The 17,788-nt window shown below is 49.5% G+C and overlaps 1 protein-coding gene across 3 annotated transcripts in view; it reads left to right on the forward strand.

Annotated features, from left to right (window-relative positions):
- The first annotated feature begins 6,411 nt into the window (after positions 1 to 6,411).
- The window catches only part of PTCH1 (patched 1), a 66,143-nt gene continuing 54,766 nt past the window's right edge, over positions 6,412 to 17,788 (forward strand). The window contains exons 1-2 of one of the 3 annotated variants that reach the window (XM_071729991.1): positions 6,412 to 6,750; positions 8,343 to 8,535. In XM_071729991.1, the coding sequence (XP_071586092.1) occupies positions 6,550 to 6,750; positions 8,343 to 8,535 (394 nt within the window). In that variant the 5' untranslated portion in view covers positions 6,412 to 6,549. Of the gene's footprint in view, positions 6,751 to 8,325; positions 8,536 to 8,988; positions 9,081 to 17,788 lie in introns of those variants that run through there. The other 2 variants (XM_071729990.1, XM_071729988.1) reach the window with 2 other exon arrangements.

The raw sequence follows: 17,788 nt of genomic DNA on the forward strand, positions 1-17,788 counted from the left end.
GAGAGGAGAGGAGAGGAGAGGAGAGGAGAGGAGAGGAGAGGAGAGGAGAGGAGAGGAGAGGAGAGGAGAGGAGAGGAGAGGAGAGGAGAGGAGAGGAGAGGAGAGGAGAGGAGAGGAGAGGAGAGGAGAGGAGAGGAGAGGAGAGGAGAGAGGAAGAGGAAACAAAACACTGATGTCCCACTGAAGCTGACAGTGCCAGTGACTGTGGACGCACCAAGCCCTCCAGGACGGCTCCCCACGAGCGGCTCAGGCGGGGGCACCGATGGTAGGTGCAGTCTCGGGGGGGCATGGCGGCGCGGCAGCGGGACCGGAGGCAGCAGGACCCACCGGACTGGGCCTCGGCGCGGCCGGGGACGTGGTAGGGGGGCTACACCGGTCCCCGTCGGTGCCGCTGGCGGCCGCGGCCCACGGTTCGCGGGAGGGTCGGGGGGAGCTTCCTTCCAGCCTTCGGGGCCTGGTGCTACGCCGAGTGCCAGGGTCCTCTGTTGTGCGTGCCCAGGGACCGGAATCCGGAGCTGGGGCTGCGGCTCCTGCGCGCCGGGTCCAGTGAGAGCGGGGGCAGCAGCGGAGGACACTGCAGGGCAGGGTGGGGCGGGGGGTTGGTGCGGGCCTCAGATGCGGGGGGGCAGGGTACGGCGGGGCTTTCCCCGGTCCGTGAGCTGCGCTGCCTCTTGCCCGGCCGGCTTCCAGCGCGCTGTCGTTGCTGGGGTTCCCAGTGGGCAGGCACCGGGGACACTGGTAGCTGCTGGGAAGCTGCTCCTGCTGTGATTCTTTGTACTCCCGCATGGGACCCCAAACAGGCCCCCGATCTCAGCATCTCGGCTGTTTGTTGTCCAAACAACCTGCAGTGCGGAGAGTAGAAACCTTCCTCGGTCCAGGCTGTGTAGGACAGGAGCCGCAGAAAAAAAATGCAGTTTACGTCTTCTTTCTGCTCGAAACGCTAAACAGGGGTTCTTAAACGAGAAACACTGAAGAACTCTTTCTCTTTTTGCACCTCAGACTTAATGGGCACAGTCAGTGGAACCTGCTGAAAACATATAAGTGCACAGAAAAGGAGGGGCTGGCACTCATTAACTACAGCAGTGAAATACGTGGTGTGCTTTAGGTTAAAATTAATAGTGACTTCAGCCTCCGGCTCCAGTACCGAACTCTGCATGTGGCTGGCACCTGGCACTTCGGCACTGGTACAGCGCTGCTGTCATCGGTCCTGCGCATGCTGTCCCACTGCTCCCAGGAGCTGGAGGTCGAAGGATGTTCAGTGACATATCTCCCCCTGGCCGCCACTTTAGCCCCATCATGGGAGGTAGATCGGGATGGGGAGGACGGACGAAAGTTAAGAAGAAAATGAGGGGGACATCTGTTAGAGGGTCTCTCACATTGTTTCAGCACCATTCTGATATGTGTACCGAAATTTTGGTTAGAGATACTGGAATCGTTGTGTGTCTGGATTATAATCTGATACTGTATCTGGACAGGAGGTACTTTCGTAGATAAATTATAGGGCTGAGAAGGGAGGGGGAGGAGGAGTAATCCTTTAAAATTTAATTGCTTTCAAGTTATAAAACTGTCTGCCCACTCTGAATTAAAATGTCCTGGGCTTCTCTGTTTTTATCCTAATTTCACACACATGCACACACACACGCACTCTCACACACACACCTTTTATTTTGTTCTGCTTTTGCCACAATGTATAAAGCCCTATTGAGACATGTAGGCGTGATGTGTAAACCGGATTAGCGGTATGAAAGCAAGACATACAATGAGCCTGAATTGTTTTACTTCCTTTTCATTTCTCACGCCTATATCTCTAATAAAATTGTTGCTCCAGCAATGGGTCAAAGAGATCGTGTTGCTCAGCTTTTTTTCTGCAAGACCCGATGGCAGAGATCATGAAAATGAATGCCGTGTCTTCTGCCAAATGAAAAACTTGAGCTATATCGTTACACAGACTCGGTGTTGTCCTGATAGACTCAAAACGGTTGCTTTCTCCCCTCTGTACACATTAGTCCCGCAAGTGGCAGGACATTTAGCCCGGAAAAGAACCTGTTTTGAAGACGACTGGGGTTTACAGAGCTACAGCACCACGTGGAGTATGACAAGGTCTGCGGGGGCTGGGATGTCCTCCAGTTTTTGGAGGGAGAGGATTGCTGCTACCAACTCTGTCCTCCCCACTCCTCCCCGCGCACTCCTGTCCTCCCTCGGGAGTCCGCTCCCTCGTTGGAGGAGCACAGCAGCCCCGGAGACTCCTCTGGAGGCACATTTCCTCACAGCCCTCCGCTGAAGAAAATGCCAGCGTTCCTGAGTTGGTGCTGCAGATCCCTCATTTGCTCCTTTGTGGCGTGCAGAGCAGCTTTCCATTAAAGGAGATCAGGGGTAATTAGCCGCATTATTTTGACAAGTTGGCTCGAGCAGTTCTCTTCCAGGGCTGAGGAGGGGGAGAGGGCGAGCTTCGTGCAGCCGCCTCCTTCCCCAGCGAGGTCTCTGCCCTACGGAGCGGCTCCCCCTGCGCCCCATCGCCACGGGGCCGACGACCCCCGCCTGCCCTGCGGCCCGCGGGGTGGGAACGAAAGGGCTCCGCCCGCCTTGGGAAACCCAGTGAAGGTCCTACCCTGAAGGTCCTTATCCTTTGTCAAAGCCAGTGCCAGGAGTGCGTGTGGAGCTCAGGGCTGAGGCAGACCTCCGCCCTTCAGTGATGAAAACGTGGGCGAAAGGTAAAAATCTGAGGGGACACACAAAGTCTGGTTATTTTCCTGCAAATCCTTCTTCTGCCATAGTCATCTCTCTTACGGCCCGTACAAAAGGAAGCCAAAGTACCCGTGCTTCGTTTCTCCATCATTTCTTTATTGGCCTAATCAGATGCTCCAGCAAGGCAATGCTTTTGGTGCTGTGTCCACAGGTGATGAGTAACCTGGAAAATGTGTTAAATTAAAATCAGTGTAAATACCTTCAACCCACTGTTAACCTTTGCTCCCTCATCTGGTTGGACCGTGTGAAGTTCTGCAGTATTGGGGATCATGAACATGAACACACGATCTAAGAGGTAGAGCACTACAAAACAAGGATGCTATGACCAAAGAATGGATTCTTGTACATCAGCCTTGATTGTCCAGGAATCATGAGGACCAGGTACAAAACGTGCAGACTGCAGACACCCTATGCAAGGAGACACCCCAGGCCTTCACCGGAGAGCAAGCCAAAGATAAGAAATCTGTGGGATCCCTGTGAATTGCTGAAGATGGAAAAAGCCTTTGGTGTTGAGGTGGAGTTGCACACCCAGTGCATACATATCACAGCCAGCAGTGCTTACAAATGTAAATGAGGGCAGATTGATTGGGGACAACATTATCACCAGGAATGTTGCACGAAGGCATCAGCTATGAGGCAAATTCAGGGCAGCCACTGCTCTGACCACCCAAGTGGAGACTTTTACACTGACATTCCGTCCTTAAGGAAAAAAAAATAATACATAAACAGGGCCAATTAGATCCCTGCAGTAACTCATCTCTTGTGTATGCTTAGAAAAAAAAAAAAAAAAAAAAAGAAAAAAAAATCCCTCCAGACCACAGGGAGAGTGGGGAGATTAAGATAGCGCCTGTTAAATTTGAATCTTAGGTCTGAGTTTTGGAATCAGGAGAGAGGACTGATCGGCGCTGAGCTATTGTGTGAAGCCGAGCAGGCAAGAGACAGACAAGGAGGCAGGCAGAGCAGCTCGAGTGGCTCAGGGTGCTTAAAGGGACACTTTGCCCCGGTTTTGGAGTCTGCTGGAGACTGCACCAAAACGCCCCTGCACCCCTCCCCTCCTTTTTTCATCTCTAAGCCCTGCCACCCCATCAGACGCACTGAGCTTAGCGGGGTCAGGAGCAGTGGCAAAATCAATTCCTAGTGAGAGGAACAGTAACTTTCCCAAAGAGGAACTTGAATTAGAGGTGCTCGACTGTATTCCAGGTGCGGGCTTCAGCCTCCATCAGAAAACAGCCTCCAGTTCAACCGTGTAAGGTTTCCTTCTGTGTGTAAGCCTGCTTCTCCCAGCAGCTTTCCCGGACGCAGTCCGGTATGGAACACAGTGCCGGGCCTTCAAGGAGACAAACTTCCCAGTGTGGGAAAAAAACGGAGAAGGCATCCCTCACCGGCTGCTGTGACCTTGGAAAGCCGCTGTCTGTGGATGCCTCTAGGTAGATGTACGAAGCGCGTTTCCGCACGGGAGGTGCGCAGCCCGTCCCCGCCGGCTGCTCCGGGCACCGGTTGCCCCCGATGCCGGGGCCGTGTATCTGGCAACGCGGCTGAAGCAGCCCCGCCAAGAGCGGTTGGGCGCCGGTGGGGCTGGGGGGCTTTGCCCACGACCGCTATCCCGGGAACACGTATAGCGTGGCCGCAGGGAGAGGTGCACGGTACCCGCGGACTTGATGGGAGGGACCCGGCACCAGGCGGGGACTGCCAGGCCTCCCCGTCGCACGTCAGGTCCTTAGGTTTCTCTGATTTTCCCTATATTTCTGTCAACCCAAATGAACGCACAGCGGACGCGCCTCGCAGTCCCTCTCCTCCGCGGGCGCGCAGCAGCTGCCCTGCGTGGGGCGGCAGCCCCCAAAGCGCCGCCTGGTGCCGGGACAGACGCGGAGAGGCAGAGGCGGATTTCCCGCTGCCCTCCGGGACAGTTCACTGGGAGGTCCGCTGGAGCGCGGAGCCTCCTCGGGGAGTCGCGCTGGGGTCCGGGGGGGTGCAGCCCTCGGGTGGGGAGAACTCTCGCAGCTGTAAGGGCAGCGATTAATGGCCGATTCTCAATGAACAGAGACGGGGAGAAGCGGTGCCAAAAAAGTAAACAATCGCGTATAGTTCAAGAAGTGTTTAGAGCAGCCAGGCAGGCTGCGTTTCTTGGACTTTTACAACAAAAACATACTTAAATTGGCTTTCCTCAGGTTTCACTTAAAGAATGAGCTCTAAGATGAAACAGGCTAGCTACCGCGAGGCTTTAAATCCCTCAAGTGTTAAGTTTTCATTGTGTTTTTCTAACTGGACGGAGCGGTTTTTTTGCAAGGAACTAAGTCTCCTCTTTAGTTAAAAAAGAAAGAGAGAGGGAGAAAAATCTGGCACTTTCTACCGCAGTATCCACCACCCTGTCATTATTTCTGCAAGCCTGGGAATTCAGCTCGGACCTCCCAGTATTTGTTGCAGCTTGAGGCCAAGGTGCCTGTAAAAGGATTTTCTTTTAAGGGCTTTAGAAATCGTTTAATACTGCTTTCCCCCCGTTTCGACCCGTTTTAATGGAAAAACTTATTTTTGTATTTCTATCGCGAGAAAAATACGCGCGTGTACTTGTCTGCAAGCATCCCGGGCGGAAAAAAAAACCAACCCCCCCCCCCCCAAACAAAACAAAACAAAAAACCACAAAAAACCAACCAACCAACCAAAAAAAACTTTCTTGAAAAGAAAATGAAGAAGAAAGAAGGAGGGGGGTAGGGGGGGAGGAATTCCTTAATGGAAGTATTGCATGCAAAGAAGGCTGGATCTCTTTAAGGCTCCCCCTGAAGCTGGCGATGCACACACAAGGCTTGCCGGCCTGGGTGGTCTCTCTACTTTGGTGAGCTGTTGCTAAGCAGCTAATAATAGTCATGTTTGCTGAGTAATTTCTGCCCTCCCCGAGCCAATCGCCTCGCAGAAACCCAAGCCATCTGACAGCCCTGGGGGCGGGCTTTCAGCTTTTTTTTTCTCTCTCTCTCTTTTTTTTTTTCTTTTTTTTTTTTTTCTTTTTTTTTTTTTTTTCCCCTCTCCTGCCTCTTTCCCTCTCCTCTCATACTCCCCCCCCCTCCACCCCTCCTCCTCTTTATCCAAATGGAGAGAGTCCTTTTTTTCTTCTTCATCTCATCTCTTGAGCCGAGGGGCTGCAGCTCGGTGCTGCCGCGCACACGCCAGGGGAGAGCGCCAGGCAGCCGGCCGCCCGCCGCCGCGGCGGGGCCGACCGCGGATCCCCGCCGGCCCCGCGGCCCGCGGGAAGGAGCTCGTCGCTGAGGCAGGATGGTGCAGCGCGGCGAGGCAGCTCACCAGCAGCAGCAGCAGCCGCCGCGGCCCGCCGCGCCGCCGCCGTGCCGCCGTCGCTGAGCGCCGCCGCGGACAGCGGCTTCCCGGAGGCAGCGGCGGCTGGAGGAGGAGATTTCAACGGGAGCGGAGGAAAGCGCGGCGGCGGCGGCGACAGCCGGGGGGGTCCGGGGGTCGCTCCCGCCCGACCGCTCGCCCTCGCCGGGCGCGGGGAGCCGCCGCCTGGAGCTCGGGGTCCGCGCGCGATGTGGCAATGGGAGGCGCGGGGAGCGACTCGGCCGGAGCGGCCGCGGCGGCAGCCGCCGCCCCGCGCCCCGCGTGAGGCGGCCGCGCCGCAGCAGCCCCAGCAGGAGCAGCAACAGCGGCGGCGGCGGCATCAGCAGCGGCGGCAGCAGTCCCCGCAGCAGCAGCAGCCCGCGGCCCGCAGCGCCGCCAGCCCCCCGCGGCCCCGCCGCGCCCCCGGGCCCCCGGGCCCCGCGGCACCAGCGCCAGCTCCTCCGTCCCGCCGGCGGCGGCAACATGGCCTCGGCCGGTAACGCGTCGGAGCCAGAGACCAGCAGCAGTGCCGGCGGTGGCGGCCACCCCGGCCGGGCAGCGAGGAGCGGCGGCGGGAGGCGGCGAAGGACCGGAGGGAATCGGCGCGCCGCGGCGCCCGACCGGGAGTATCTGCAGCGGCCAAGCTACTGCGATGCGGCTTTCGCCTTGGAGCAGATCTCAAAGGTGCATTCAATCTCTTTTTTACCAGAGCTACATGCTAGTGCTAGTGCTGATTTTTGGCGGGGGAGGAGGGAGGTGGTGTGTTTCCTCGCGGGGGTGGAAGGAGGAGATGGAAATGAAACAGCCACCAATAAAATGCTGGGAAAAAGAGAGGGACGTCTGTGACTCTTCAGTGCGGGAGAGAGTGCCCTCCTTCCTTTCCTTCTCGCCCCTGCCTGCCCCGGTGTGTGTTTGCGCTGCGGAACACTCTGTTTAGATTTACCGAGACAGCCTCAGCTCGCTGCCGGCCTGCCCCCGACTTAAGCCCCTGGCCCGCTCCCCGGTTCTCTCTCTCCGCTTCCTTTCCGCCTCTCCATCCCCTTGTAGCGACCTCGGCAGTACTCGTTCCCGGCCGGTACGGGGGAGAAAGCGGGCGGACGCTTTCTTGGCAGAAGTTGTGCTTTTGTGAAGTTCTCCGCCGAGCGCCGACACGGCGACTGCCCTCGGAGAGGGGGTCCCCCAGCAGAGAGAGCTTGCAGCGGTTTTCTTTCTCCGGCGGTCGGAGGGGAAAGCGAGGGCTGTAAACAAATTGCCACCTTAGCTCTGCCGCGCAGGTCGCGCCGGTCCCCGCGGAGCGGCGGCTGCACTGTTGGTGGGGAAGGGCCAGGGGTGCCGGGGCGCCCCGCAAGCCCATCCCGGGCGGGGCAGGGGGATGAGCCTGACCGCCAATCTCCACCGGCCAAAAAATGTTCAAAGCAAACAACCTCGGGACGCTGCCGTGCTGGAAGGATGGTTTGTTTCACTTCTGGGAGCGAATTTCTAGGCTTTGTAAGAAGGAGGAAAGAGGGGAAAAAAAAAAAAAATCCATGTGGCTGCCCTCTTCCGTTCACAAATATTGTCGTAACTTACAGATGGCTGTTCTACTTCCTAATTCAGATCACACAGCGTCTCCAAACTCTATGGAAATGAATTACCTCTGAGCCTAAACCACTGCTCACCACGTGGGTTCTGCCTCAGCACCAAACCCCTGCTAGGACCTGGAAATGGGGGAAACGGCAGCAAACTGCTACCGGCTAGTTTTCGGTCACCAACGATCCCCCCATCCCTCCATACCCCCACTTTCAGAGGTTTAAGGAGAAGAGGAAAAGGGACTTTTTCTTTTCTTGTGGCTGTTTTTATCGGTCGTGGTTACCTACTGCTCTGTAGCCATGGGTCTCACCAGTGCGAATACTTTTCAGCCTGAGCTGCTGGTGATGTCTTGGGAGTGAGGAGAGAGTGGTGGGCAGCGTAGGCAAGGGCGCAGGAGGCTGCTGTGGTGGCGTCACCCCAAACCTGTGCGTTGGCCTGGGGCGAGGATGGCTACCAGCAGGTACCTGCGGTGGTCTATGCGTGCTCCTAAGGGTGGCTGCCCGGCAGGGACGTGTGGGGAGGGCCTTGCTGGAAGGATGCCCGCTTGTGCTGCCCGCAAGGAAGCTGCTGGGAAGGCGCCCCGAGGGCCAGGGGCTGTCTTGCTGTGGGAGGGCTGAGGGTGCTCTCCCCGCCTGCCCCCGGGGGGAGAGGCGCTTATCGGGCGGCCTGCCGCAGCCCTCAACCGCTGACCTCTTCTTGCCTTGCAGGGGAAAGCGACTGGACGGAAAGCGCCGCTGTGGCTACGAGCGAAGTTCCAGAGACTGCTATTTAAACTGGGCTGTTACATTCAGAAAAACTGCGGGAAGTTTTTGGTTGTCGGCCTCCTGATATTTGGGGCTTTCGCTGTAGGATTAAGGGCAGCTAATCTCGAAACCAACGTGGAGGAGCTGTGGGTGGAAGGTAAGGCCGGGGTCCCAATCTTTCTGCTGCCGGTTCTCCCCGCCTTCCCGGACGGGTGAATTCAACTTGGGGCGGCGGAGGTTGGGCCGCGTGGGTACGTTTGAGCACTGGGCGGTTCCGCACGCCGGGCCCGGCTTGCCCGGCCCGGGTCGCTTGGGCGGGTGGTTGCAGAAGCGATCGGCGGGCCCTAGGCCCGGGCCCGCGGCCCTGTTCGGCGCGTACCACTTCGCCACCTGCGGGGGGTCGCGGCTTCAGGCCCCCCGCTCCACGGTAGTCCCCGGGACGGGCTGCCCACAGTCACCCCGTGCCTCCGCTTAGGGCCCGTCTCCCCGTGAGGCTCGGCAGCGGCGAGGCGTTTCCGCATCCCCGGCGGCTGTGTGCGGCGGCCGCGGTGCCGCGATGCGCCCCTCCGCCATTTTGAGAGTGGGTGCGCCCGCGGCGGGGGAAGTGGGCGGGCGGCGAGGAGCGCGGCGCGGCGGGTGCCTGTGTGTGGTCCTGTTTTTTTTGGACAGCTTTGAACTATGGGGGGGACCGTTTGTCTCAAGGTAAAAAGAAAAAAAAAAAAGAAAAAAAGAAGGGAGCGGCCATAATAATAATAATAATAATAATAACAATCAAAAGGACTATCGAGGAGGAGCGGGGCCTGGCCGGTAGCAGGATGGCCGCGGGCAGTGCTTAGGGCGGGGGGGTGCCGCCCCCCCGGGCCATCCCGGAGGCGCCGGTTTAAGAAGGCGGGCTTGGTACGGCAGAGGAGCGGTACCGGGGCTTTCGCGGGCCGCCCTTCGAACCGGGCACCCCCCCCACCGCGGACAGAAAGGCGTGGGGTGCGCGGAGCGGTGCCACCGGCGCCCCCCTCGCAGGCCCCGTGGGACAGGCAGCCCGGGCTGGCGATCCCGCTCTGAGAGGCATGGCTCCAGGCTGACGGGGGTTAGGTTTTTTGGTGTTTCGTTTTGTTTTCTGGGCAAAGAACATTATTTACTTAGCACCACATTCCCCTGTTAGCTGAGGTGCCGTGAAAACAGTTCCTTGACTGCAGTAGTTACTGTGGGTTTATGTCAAAATCGCTTGCAGCAGAATTTGGCTTATAAAAGTTGATATGGAGGGCTGCATAAATAATCATTACTAAATGAGCTCTCTGTATGTGCTTGTGTGGAAAACCTAGTGCTGAGTGCAAACAAAGTTAGTGGCTGTTATAAAGGTGGTCTGTCCCGGCCTGTGGATGAATTAAAGCATATAGGACCAGATTCCATCCTTGCGGATGACAGCCGTACTAGGGTCAGGATGAGGTTCATGGGTCTCTTAGTGAGTATTGGGTTTTGTGTTTTGGAAAATAAGGTGTTACCAGCTGAACTTTGTTAGATTCAAGTAGTCCAGGAGTCCAGACTATGACGAGATCTGCTGCTGACAACCCTGAGAAAGAGTAGGCAGAGATGAATATTCAGAATCTACACTTGTTACCAGGTCCTATGTACCTTAAATAATAATGCAAACAATCGTGAACATCCTGTTGTTTGTTATTTCTCTACTCTTTTCTTCTAACTGCTTGTGAGGTGGTTGTGAAAAAGTTTCTTCTGCCAGTTTTTGCTCATGTGGGTTTCATCCCTGCCTTTCTCTGTTTGGTAAATAATATGTAACTGCAGTTCCGTCTAGTGCACTTCCTTGAGATTTATTTTCCTGATATTACTGGGGTTCACTTAGATGGGTGATCCCATGATCCCAGTAATGCCACCTGCTTTTTGTTACAATGCCAATAAACTACTTAATGATGATAATGCTGGTCAGACTGCCCAGCAGTAAAAATGCAGTTCTCCTGGAAAATGCATGATCTGCAGAGTAGCTACTTAGTTTACTTGCTGCATTGAATTCTTCTCATGTCATTATAGCTTCACAGAGGGTAAAAGGGGAAAAGTAGCTGGTATAAAAACCAGTTGAAATTGAGTTTGTTATGACCAAAATAATTCGCAATACGGCTGGCTGTACAAAGTTGATCGGTGTAATTTGCCGTCTGTCCAGCTTAGTTTTCATGTCAGAATAATGTAAAATAAATGTAAAAGAAATGCATTATAACTCTGCATTTAGAAGCCCTTGCATTTCTGATTTGCAAAAAAAATAATAATTGAGCTGAGATTAAGATGAAATAAAATATTCTTCATTTAATTTAAAGTTTAGTCTTTCTCTTCTAGCACTATATGACCATCTACACAGAAAAGCTTTCTAAAATGTACTTTCTTGGTGGTGTAAGTGTTCAGCTCATGAACCAGGGTGTTGTTACACAACTGAGCATGAGAAACAGCATCGCGTATTTCTGTTGCTAAACTACAGATAGAGTTCAGTGAGACCTGGAACTGGAAATGCGTATAGAAAAAAACAGTATGGAAAATGCTGTTCTTCCTATGCAGAAGTGGAAAGCAGTGCTTCCACTTGTCTTTTCTTGTGTGCACCTGGTCCTGTCAGCTCTGAGGTACACCCCATGGAGGTTAATTTACTAAGGGATGTTTTAGATCAAGGTTTCTTTTAGTAGAAGCAGTGGCTGAATTGGCCTTTTTATTAAAATAGCTGTCTTATTTTGCCTTTACCTTTTTTTCATTCAGTTTGAACAAAATATGTAATATTGGTCAAATATAGTAGATTACTTGGAACATAAAGTAACAGTTTTGATTTACTACTGATGCTTTTTAAAGTTAATACTGCTGAATAAATTGGCAATATTTATATAAAGAGACTGATTCTTATGGTTTATTTCTGAATATTTCCCATGGAGCATGGGAAATAATACAGCACTGAAGTTTACTGGAAGTAAACGGTTGCTTTAAAACCATAACACAATTAATTAAAAATAGCAAAGCGAAGTCTGAATGAGTTTTAAGACCATGCACATTCCAAGATAAATGATTGGTAGTCTGGGCCTGAAGCTATTATGACTGAAATATTTACACAAGAAGTTTAGAAACCCACCTGGTAGGCAAATTTTCAAAGAGAGGAAAAGAAAAACAGATCTCCAAAACATAATTCTTTCAGTTTTCCTGTAGTATTCTTCCTCCTTCAGAATTTGTGCCAGCACTCTTGGCCTTCTCTGAGCTTCCTGATACCAAAGTGGCTTTCCTCTCAGCTTGTTTCTTGGCACTAAGTGTTGTGGAGGTTTTTTTGGTTTTTTTTTTTTAATTGTTTTTTATTATTTTATTTTAACACAGTCCTTCTCTGCTCCCCTGGCTGCTGTTCACAGCAGTTCAGTTATTACTGTGTGTCCCACACTATGCTCTTAATCTATGCTCCTCTCTTGTGGTGTGGCTCTCTGGCTTCTCTGACTGGGACACATACGTGTTTTCCCTCAGCCCATCTGTAGGTCTGTCATCCCCGTGTCCACACCCTGCTACTGGAGGACACTTGTTTTAGTTTCTTGGGGAAAAAAATTCTGGACTGGCATTTTAATGGCATGCCATTTTAATATCTGTATCTGAATGCTGTATGTGGGTGTCCATGCATACTGGAGTTGTGGAGACTGTTCAGCATCTTCGTACATTGCGTACCCTTGAAAGAACAAATAAGGCTTAGCATTCATTCCCTCTGTGACTGAATTTTGTTGGACACAGATGTGCTTTTAGAAATACCCATTCATAACTAGAAAGTTATGGAAATCATTCCCATAACTGGTTATGGGTTTTGCTAGCACTCTAATAGGCACTCTTAAGACCCTGCATGTGAACTGCAAACAGTAAATTCACAGCCTCTGCTTCTGAAAGAAGGCAGTTTTGTGGCTCCAGAGAAGGTTCTGTTAAGTGGGGCTTGAAATTTGGCTACTGCAAAGCCTTGAGTGGTGTTAATTAGAGTAGCTCATAAGGGGAGAGATGGTCAGGTCTTGTTCTTCATACTTCATGTCACCAGTGCCTTGGGGTTTTCTCACCCCTCTCTTTCTTCATTAGTTTTTCTTCTTTAAGAGTTGAAGATCATGGGATTTTTTCCTCTCCCCTTCCTCTCCCCTTCCTCTCCCCTTCCTCTCCCCTTCCTCTCCCCTTCCTCTCCCCTTCCTCTCCCCTTCCTCTCCCCTTCCTCTCCCCTTCCTCTCTCCTTCCTCCCCCTTTCCTCCTTCCCCTTCCCTTTCCTGCCCTCCTTAGCTCAGTCACACCTTTACCTCTTTAAGCAGATCACTTTGAATAGCAAACCAAGCTCTAACATGCAGAGCCCCTTTTTTAGCCAGTTTGAAGGAAGACTCGTATTACAGGTGGGGATAGGACACCCTGCAGGGAAAACAGAATGCTTCAGTTGCCAGATAGTTCAGATTTGATGCTGGGAACAAAGTGAGAGTTTTCTAATTGTAAGCGAATTAGGACTGAATGTATGGCAGAAACTGTAAGTGAAGATTTGAACTATGTGAAATGTTGTTTCCTTTCACTCTAAAGGGGCAAAAATCAGGCTACTCCACTGCAGTGGAGATGGGTGATTCATCTTAAATACATTAATTTACACATGCAACATAAGAATGAAGTGAAAATGAGGAAAGCATGTGAGCGATGCAGGAACTAGTACTACTTCCATAAATTCTCAGTTTGCTTAACCCAGCAAGATCAAGGGCAGGTGGAGAGGAAAGTTGTTCTTATATTCTGCCTAAGGCAGAACCGGGTAACTTTACACTAGTATTCTTTGGAGATACAAAAAAGAAGCGTAAAGAAACAAATCTTTGTGAATTTGTTGTTTCAATAAGATAAATTTATGCAAGTGGGCTGGAGTAGCACATTTGGTTTGAATATAGTTAGTAGGAATTGACCCAGTCAGATAATTCCACTCTCCCACAAACATGCATATTTGTTCATGGCAGTGCAGTGATGTGCTTGCACCTGTATTACCACATCAGTACAGAGTAGATAGATAGCAGAAGAGTGGAAGTTACTCTGCTAGTGAATCTGAGGTGGAGTGCTGGTAGTTTCTGTTACAGTATGAAGGGTTATCTCTGATCACATCACAAATCCATTAGTTTCATATGGACCAGGTGACATAAGAGCTTACTTATCTCTGAATATTATCTTGCACTGTGTTGTGTTCCTCAGTGTGCACTAAAAGTCATTGAAAGGTATTTACCTTGGAATACTTCCAAGTCTGCTGGTTTGCTTGACTTAAGTATGATTATTTATTATCTGTTTTCTCAAATGGGAAAGTATCAGCGGTGTTTCTACATGATGGTTGAAGGATCATAATCTGAACAACAGGATCTTTTTAATGTTTTCTGGTCAAAATGGAAGAGTATTTCAGTCCATGCTTCTGTTTTGATAAGTAACATAAAAGTCTTAAGAATTAAGCTTTGCAACTGGTTGTGGATAAAAACATCAGAACAGTGGGTGTTATATTCTTGTGAAGTTGAACTCACTCTGTTTTCATATATTGGAAGTTGTTAAGGAAAGGTGAAGGTTTTAGTTGTATGGAGGTTTGATTGACATCTCTCAAGGGCCTGCTAATAAATTCTGTGGGATATCTGTTAAGTTCTATCTTGACAGGTGTCCATTTGGCTGCCCAGAGTTGTGCTCCTTGCTGAAAAGCTCATACACTTAACAAAAGAAAACAGGTTCGGTGTTTAAAATTCCTCTTTCCTCTGTAAAGGTTTTAGGGAAGGTATTGCATGTGACCTCTTTAGTCCCTGAGAAGGTCAAGTTTGAAGCTCTGCACTCACTGAACCAAACACAGTGGCAGAAGTTGGAATTACTTTAGCGTATCCAGACCTTTACCCATGTACAGAACCATGGCAGACTACCAGCTTGCACCTGCTTTACCTCTCCTCAGAAGGACAAGAGGAGGACTGTCTCCTGTAGAACTGGCATGCCCTAAGCTTTTAAGTGCATGGTTGCACCATTCCTTCTGCTTTTCAGGCTTCAGAGGCATTTAATTTGCTCCAGCCTACAGAAAATATGTCTTCATTGTTATTTCTAAATACAGTTGCCAGTGTCCATGCCAGGACATGCCCTACAGATCCTTGGTTGGAAGGGTCTGTTTCCTTCTCTCTTGAAATGTGTATTTAAACAGAGCAGTGCTCTGGCTGCACCATTCACCTCTTCCTCCCGTCTGAGCTTTAAGTGTCTTGTTGCAGTCTGGGGATTTTGCTGCTTATGAACAGGTAGCAAAGGCATTTCTGTAGTTCTGGAGAGCTTTGGGATTTTGGTACAGGAATCCTGGGATGAAGCAACAGTTGAAAGCAGCACTGCTCTATTGTTGGCCCTTTTGTGATTGTTACTGAGCAGGCACAGGGGGAATGTAGGTAAGCAGAAGAGCTGCAGGGGTGGCTGTTGCTGGAACTGTGGTGCTTTGTGGAGGTGGTGGTGAGTGGATTGAAGTCTACTACCAGCTCCTGTTACCTACTAAGTGTATTGTTTGGTTTTTTTGTGTTGTGGAGTTTTTTTGTGATTTTTTTGGTTGGTTGGTTGATTGGGCTTTTTTTTTTTTTTTTTTTTTTTTTTTTTTGTGCAGAACAGACCTTTCTTATTCCTCAACAGTAACTGGGTTCAGACAAGAATTAGCTTTAAAAGCCAGGGGTACTCAAGCTTGCTTTCAACAGGGAATGCATCAAGGATTCTCACCCTAACTCCACCCATTTTCATGATTTATTTTTAACTTGGAAGAGGTGGTTCAAGCCTTGTTATTAAGTAGCAGTTGTGGGGGTTCCCCAGAAAGTAGCAGTACTATGCAGTGTATACAACTAACAGTTCTCCAGTGCTCAACAAATTTAAAGGCATGCAAGTGGATGTTTCAGTTACATGTAACTGTTAGAAGGCTCCAAAATATGACAGCTTCCAGATGTATGAACCAACTGATCCCTTTGTTTAGATTATGCACCGCAGCTGATGCCTAGATTAGTGCAGGCTGGACAAAGCTATGGGAGATTTGTCTGGTTTCCACAATGCTATGTTTATATTTCATTTGGATTTCTCCTTCAAAGCTGACCTCCCTATGACCTGTTGGAGCTCTGTCCACTAGGATGCTCATGCTTTTCTTTTGGTGTCTATTGGAACATGTTCTTATTTTGACACTCATACACTTTCCTGCACAATCCTTTTAACTTAATAGTGAATGCAAGCACTGAGGTAAAAAGGTGCTTGTAAAGTTTCCTGCCCCGCAGGCAGTTAAAACAGCATTTTGGTTATGGATTTCTGGCGGCTGTTCCTTCTCAGACATTTTCTCCTGTAAATAAAATAGAGTCTTCCAGCCTTTGCAGAGTGCTTTTTCTACAGATGACGGTGTTTATATGCATGTTTCTAGCTGCTCTTTGTGGAGTTAAGTGGGAGCTGAAGTGCTGAATTTTAATTATTTGTGTCTTCTGTACAGTTGCAAATATTTTCTCAGTCATCCTTGTTTGTCTTCTGTACTCCTTTGGTTCTTTTCATTTCTCTAGTCTCTCCTGCCTTGCAGTTTGCAGGTATTTTCCCATTTGTGTCTGTCAGTTATTCTGCCTGGGAACATCTGAAGAGATCAGTAAAACTCCTTAAGTTTTAGGCTAAGTGACAGTTATACAATAAAAAAATGTAGTCCTCTTTCAGAGTTCATAAAGATACATAGCTTTCATTATTATTTACAGAAATTGTACGTTTTTCTACTGCTGATGCTGTACTGGGGCAACAGATTCCCTAGATGGTGCCTCATGACATAAAACTCACCACTTTGAAGTAAGATTTCTGCTCTGAAAATGCATTTTGTCTTTTAATGGCCACTTTATTTTTGTGTTCATTAATTGAGGAGAACATGTTTTGCTTCTATTTTGCATGGTCTATTTTATTATACAGTTAGAATGTACTGCATATGACTGGTGGTTACTGGATACAATAAGCTATGTTCATCCTTGGTGTTAACTGAGTGACTTTGACTTGGAGTAATTTTTCATTCTACGTTGCAGTCAAAATAGATTGAATGGCATTGCAAGGAGTAACTGTGGATTCAGAATTTAAAAGTAAACCCCATTTTTCTTAATTCCCTTTTTCGGTCTAAATTAGTTCAATATCTGTAAAGGCAATTGACTTGTTACTGGGTTTTATCTTGTTATTTTCATTCAGTATCACACAGTTACTATAAACATTCTGAATTTGGCTGAAGTAGTAGTTTCATGAGGTAATAGTCCCTTCCTGTAAACTGCTGGCCATATAGATGTTTTGTTGTATGGAGAAAATTTTAATTTCAGTTTTTATAATTAATGTCTTGGCTTTAACTTCTCTTTCATTTTTGAAAATTTAGTTATTTTTTAGTTATTATATATAAAAGGTAAGGGAGTGTACACAACCATAATACGACTTTTCCTGCAAAGGTGCTGCTCCTTTAGAGAACTGTACTGAATTCCAGGTTCAAATATACAAGTAATCATGTATATTTGAAACATCTGTATTTTGCTCATGTGCAAGAAAAAGTGTTTTTGAGACACATGTGCAGTGTTGTACACCTATATACCTGAAGCTGGAACTGACCCCTTAAACTGTAATACAGTCTTCATATACTAGCAGGGAGATAAATTAAAAGAGTGATCCTTGTCTTGTTTACCAGTCTGATGCATTTTTGCTTTTCAGTCAGTAACCAAAGGCTAAGTGCAGCAAACTAGAAATAAACACTGTAAAGTCAAGTTGTATGTGTGTGTGTCCCGTCACACCCCCACCCCCCCCCCCTTAAATCTTTGCTTAAGGGCTTCTGGCCCCTAGCTCAGGAATCCTGCCCAAAAATGCCAGATATATTACACAGTCAAGTATTGCAATGTAAACAGTGTTTTGTGCCATGAGAGCAGGGTGGTCCATCTCTTGGTTAAAAAGTAAAAAAATCCACACACTCTGAAGTTAGCACAGTAGTTGTAGTGTTATTTGTGGTTTTGGCTGCACAATCAGTATTTTGGAGCTGAAAGAAGGGAGATAAATCAGTGCTTACGTCTGGCAGATAATAAATGGGACTGAGATGCTAGAAAGCAAGATGTGTCTTGGCTGAGGCTGCTTGATTTGGTCGAACAAGCATGTAAGAAGTAAAATACTAAAGTAAAGGCTATTGCTGACAAGCAAAACCTGTTGCGTTACCTTTTTGTGAATAGCAGTCCTGTACAGGGAAGCAAAGTGCACAAAGGATGGGAAGTAGGGTAGGCAGGGGCATAGGGTTCTTCCAGACCTCATGCTGGGTAATGGAAAGACTTGGTGTGTTACTGCACCTTCTGACTATAAACATTGCTGATCAGTTCTTGGTTTTAATTAAATATCCTTTGCTGTGCATTAGTAATCACTTATCTTCCAGTGTGCTTATCTCCAGATGC

This window comes from Heliangelus exortis, chromosome Z (assembly GCF_036169615.1).
Source record: "Heliangelus exortis chromosome Z, bHelExo1.hap1, whole genome shotgun sequence".
NCBI classification, from domain to species: Eukaryota; Metazoa; Chordata; class Aves; order Apodiformes; family Trochilidae; genus Heliangelus; species Heliangelus exortis.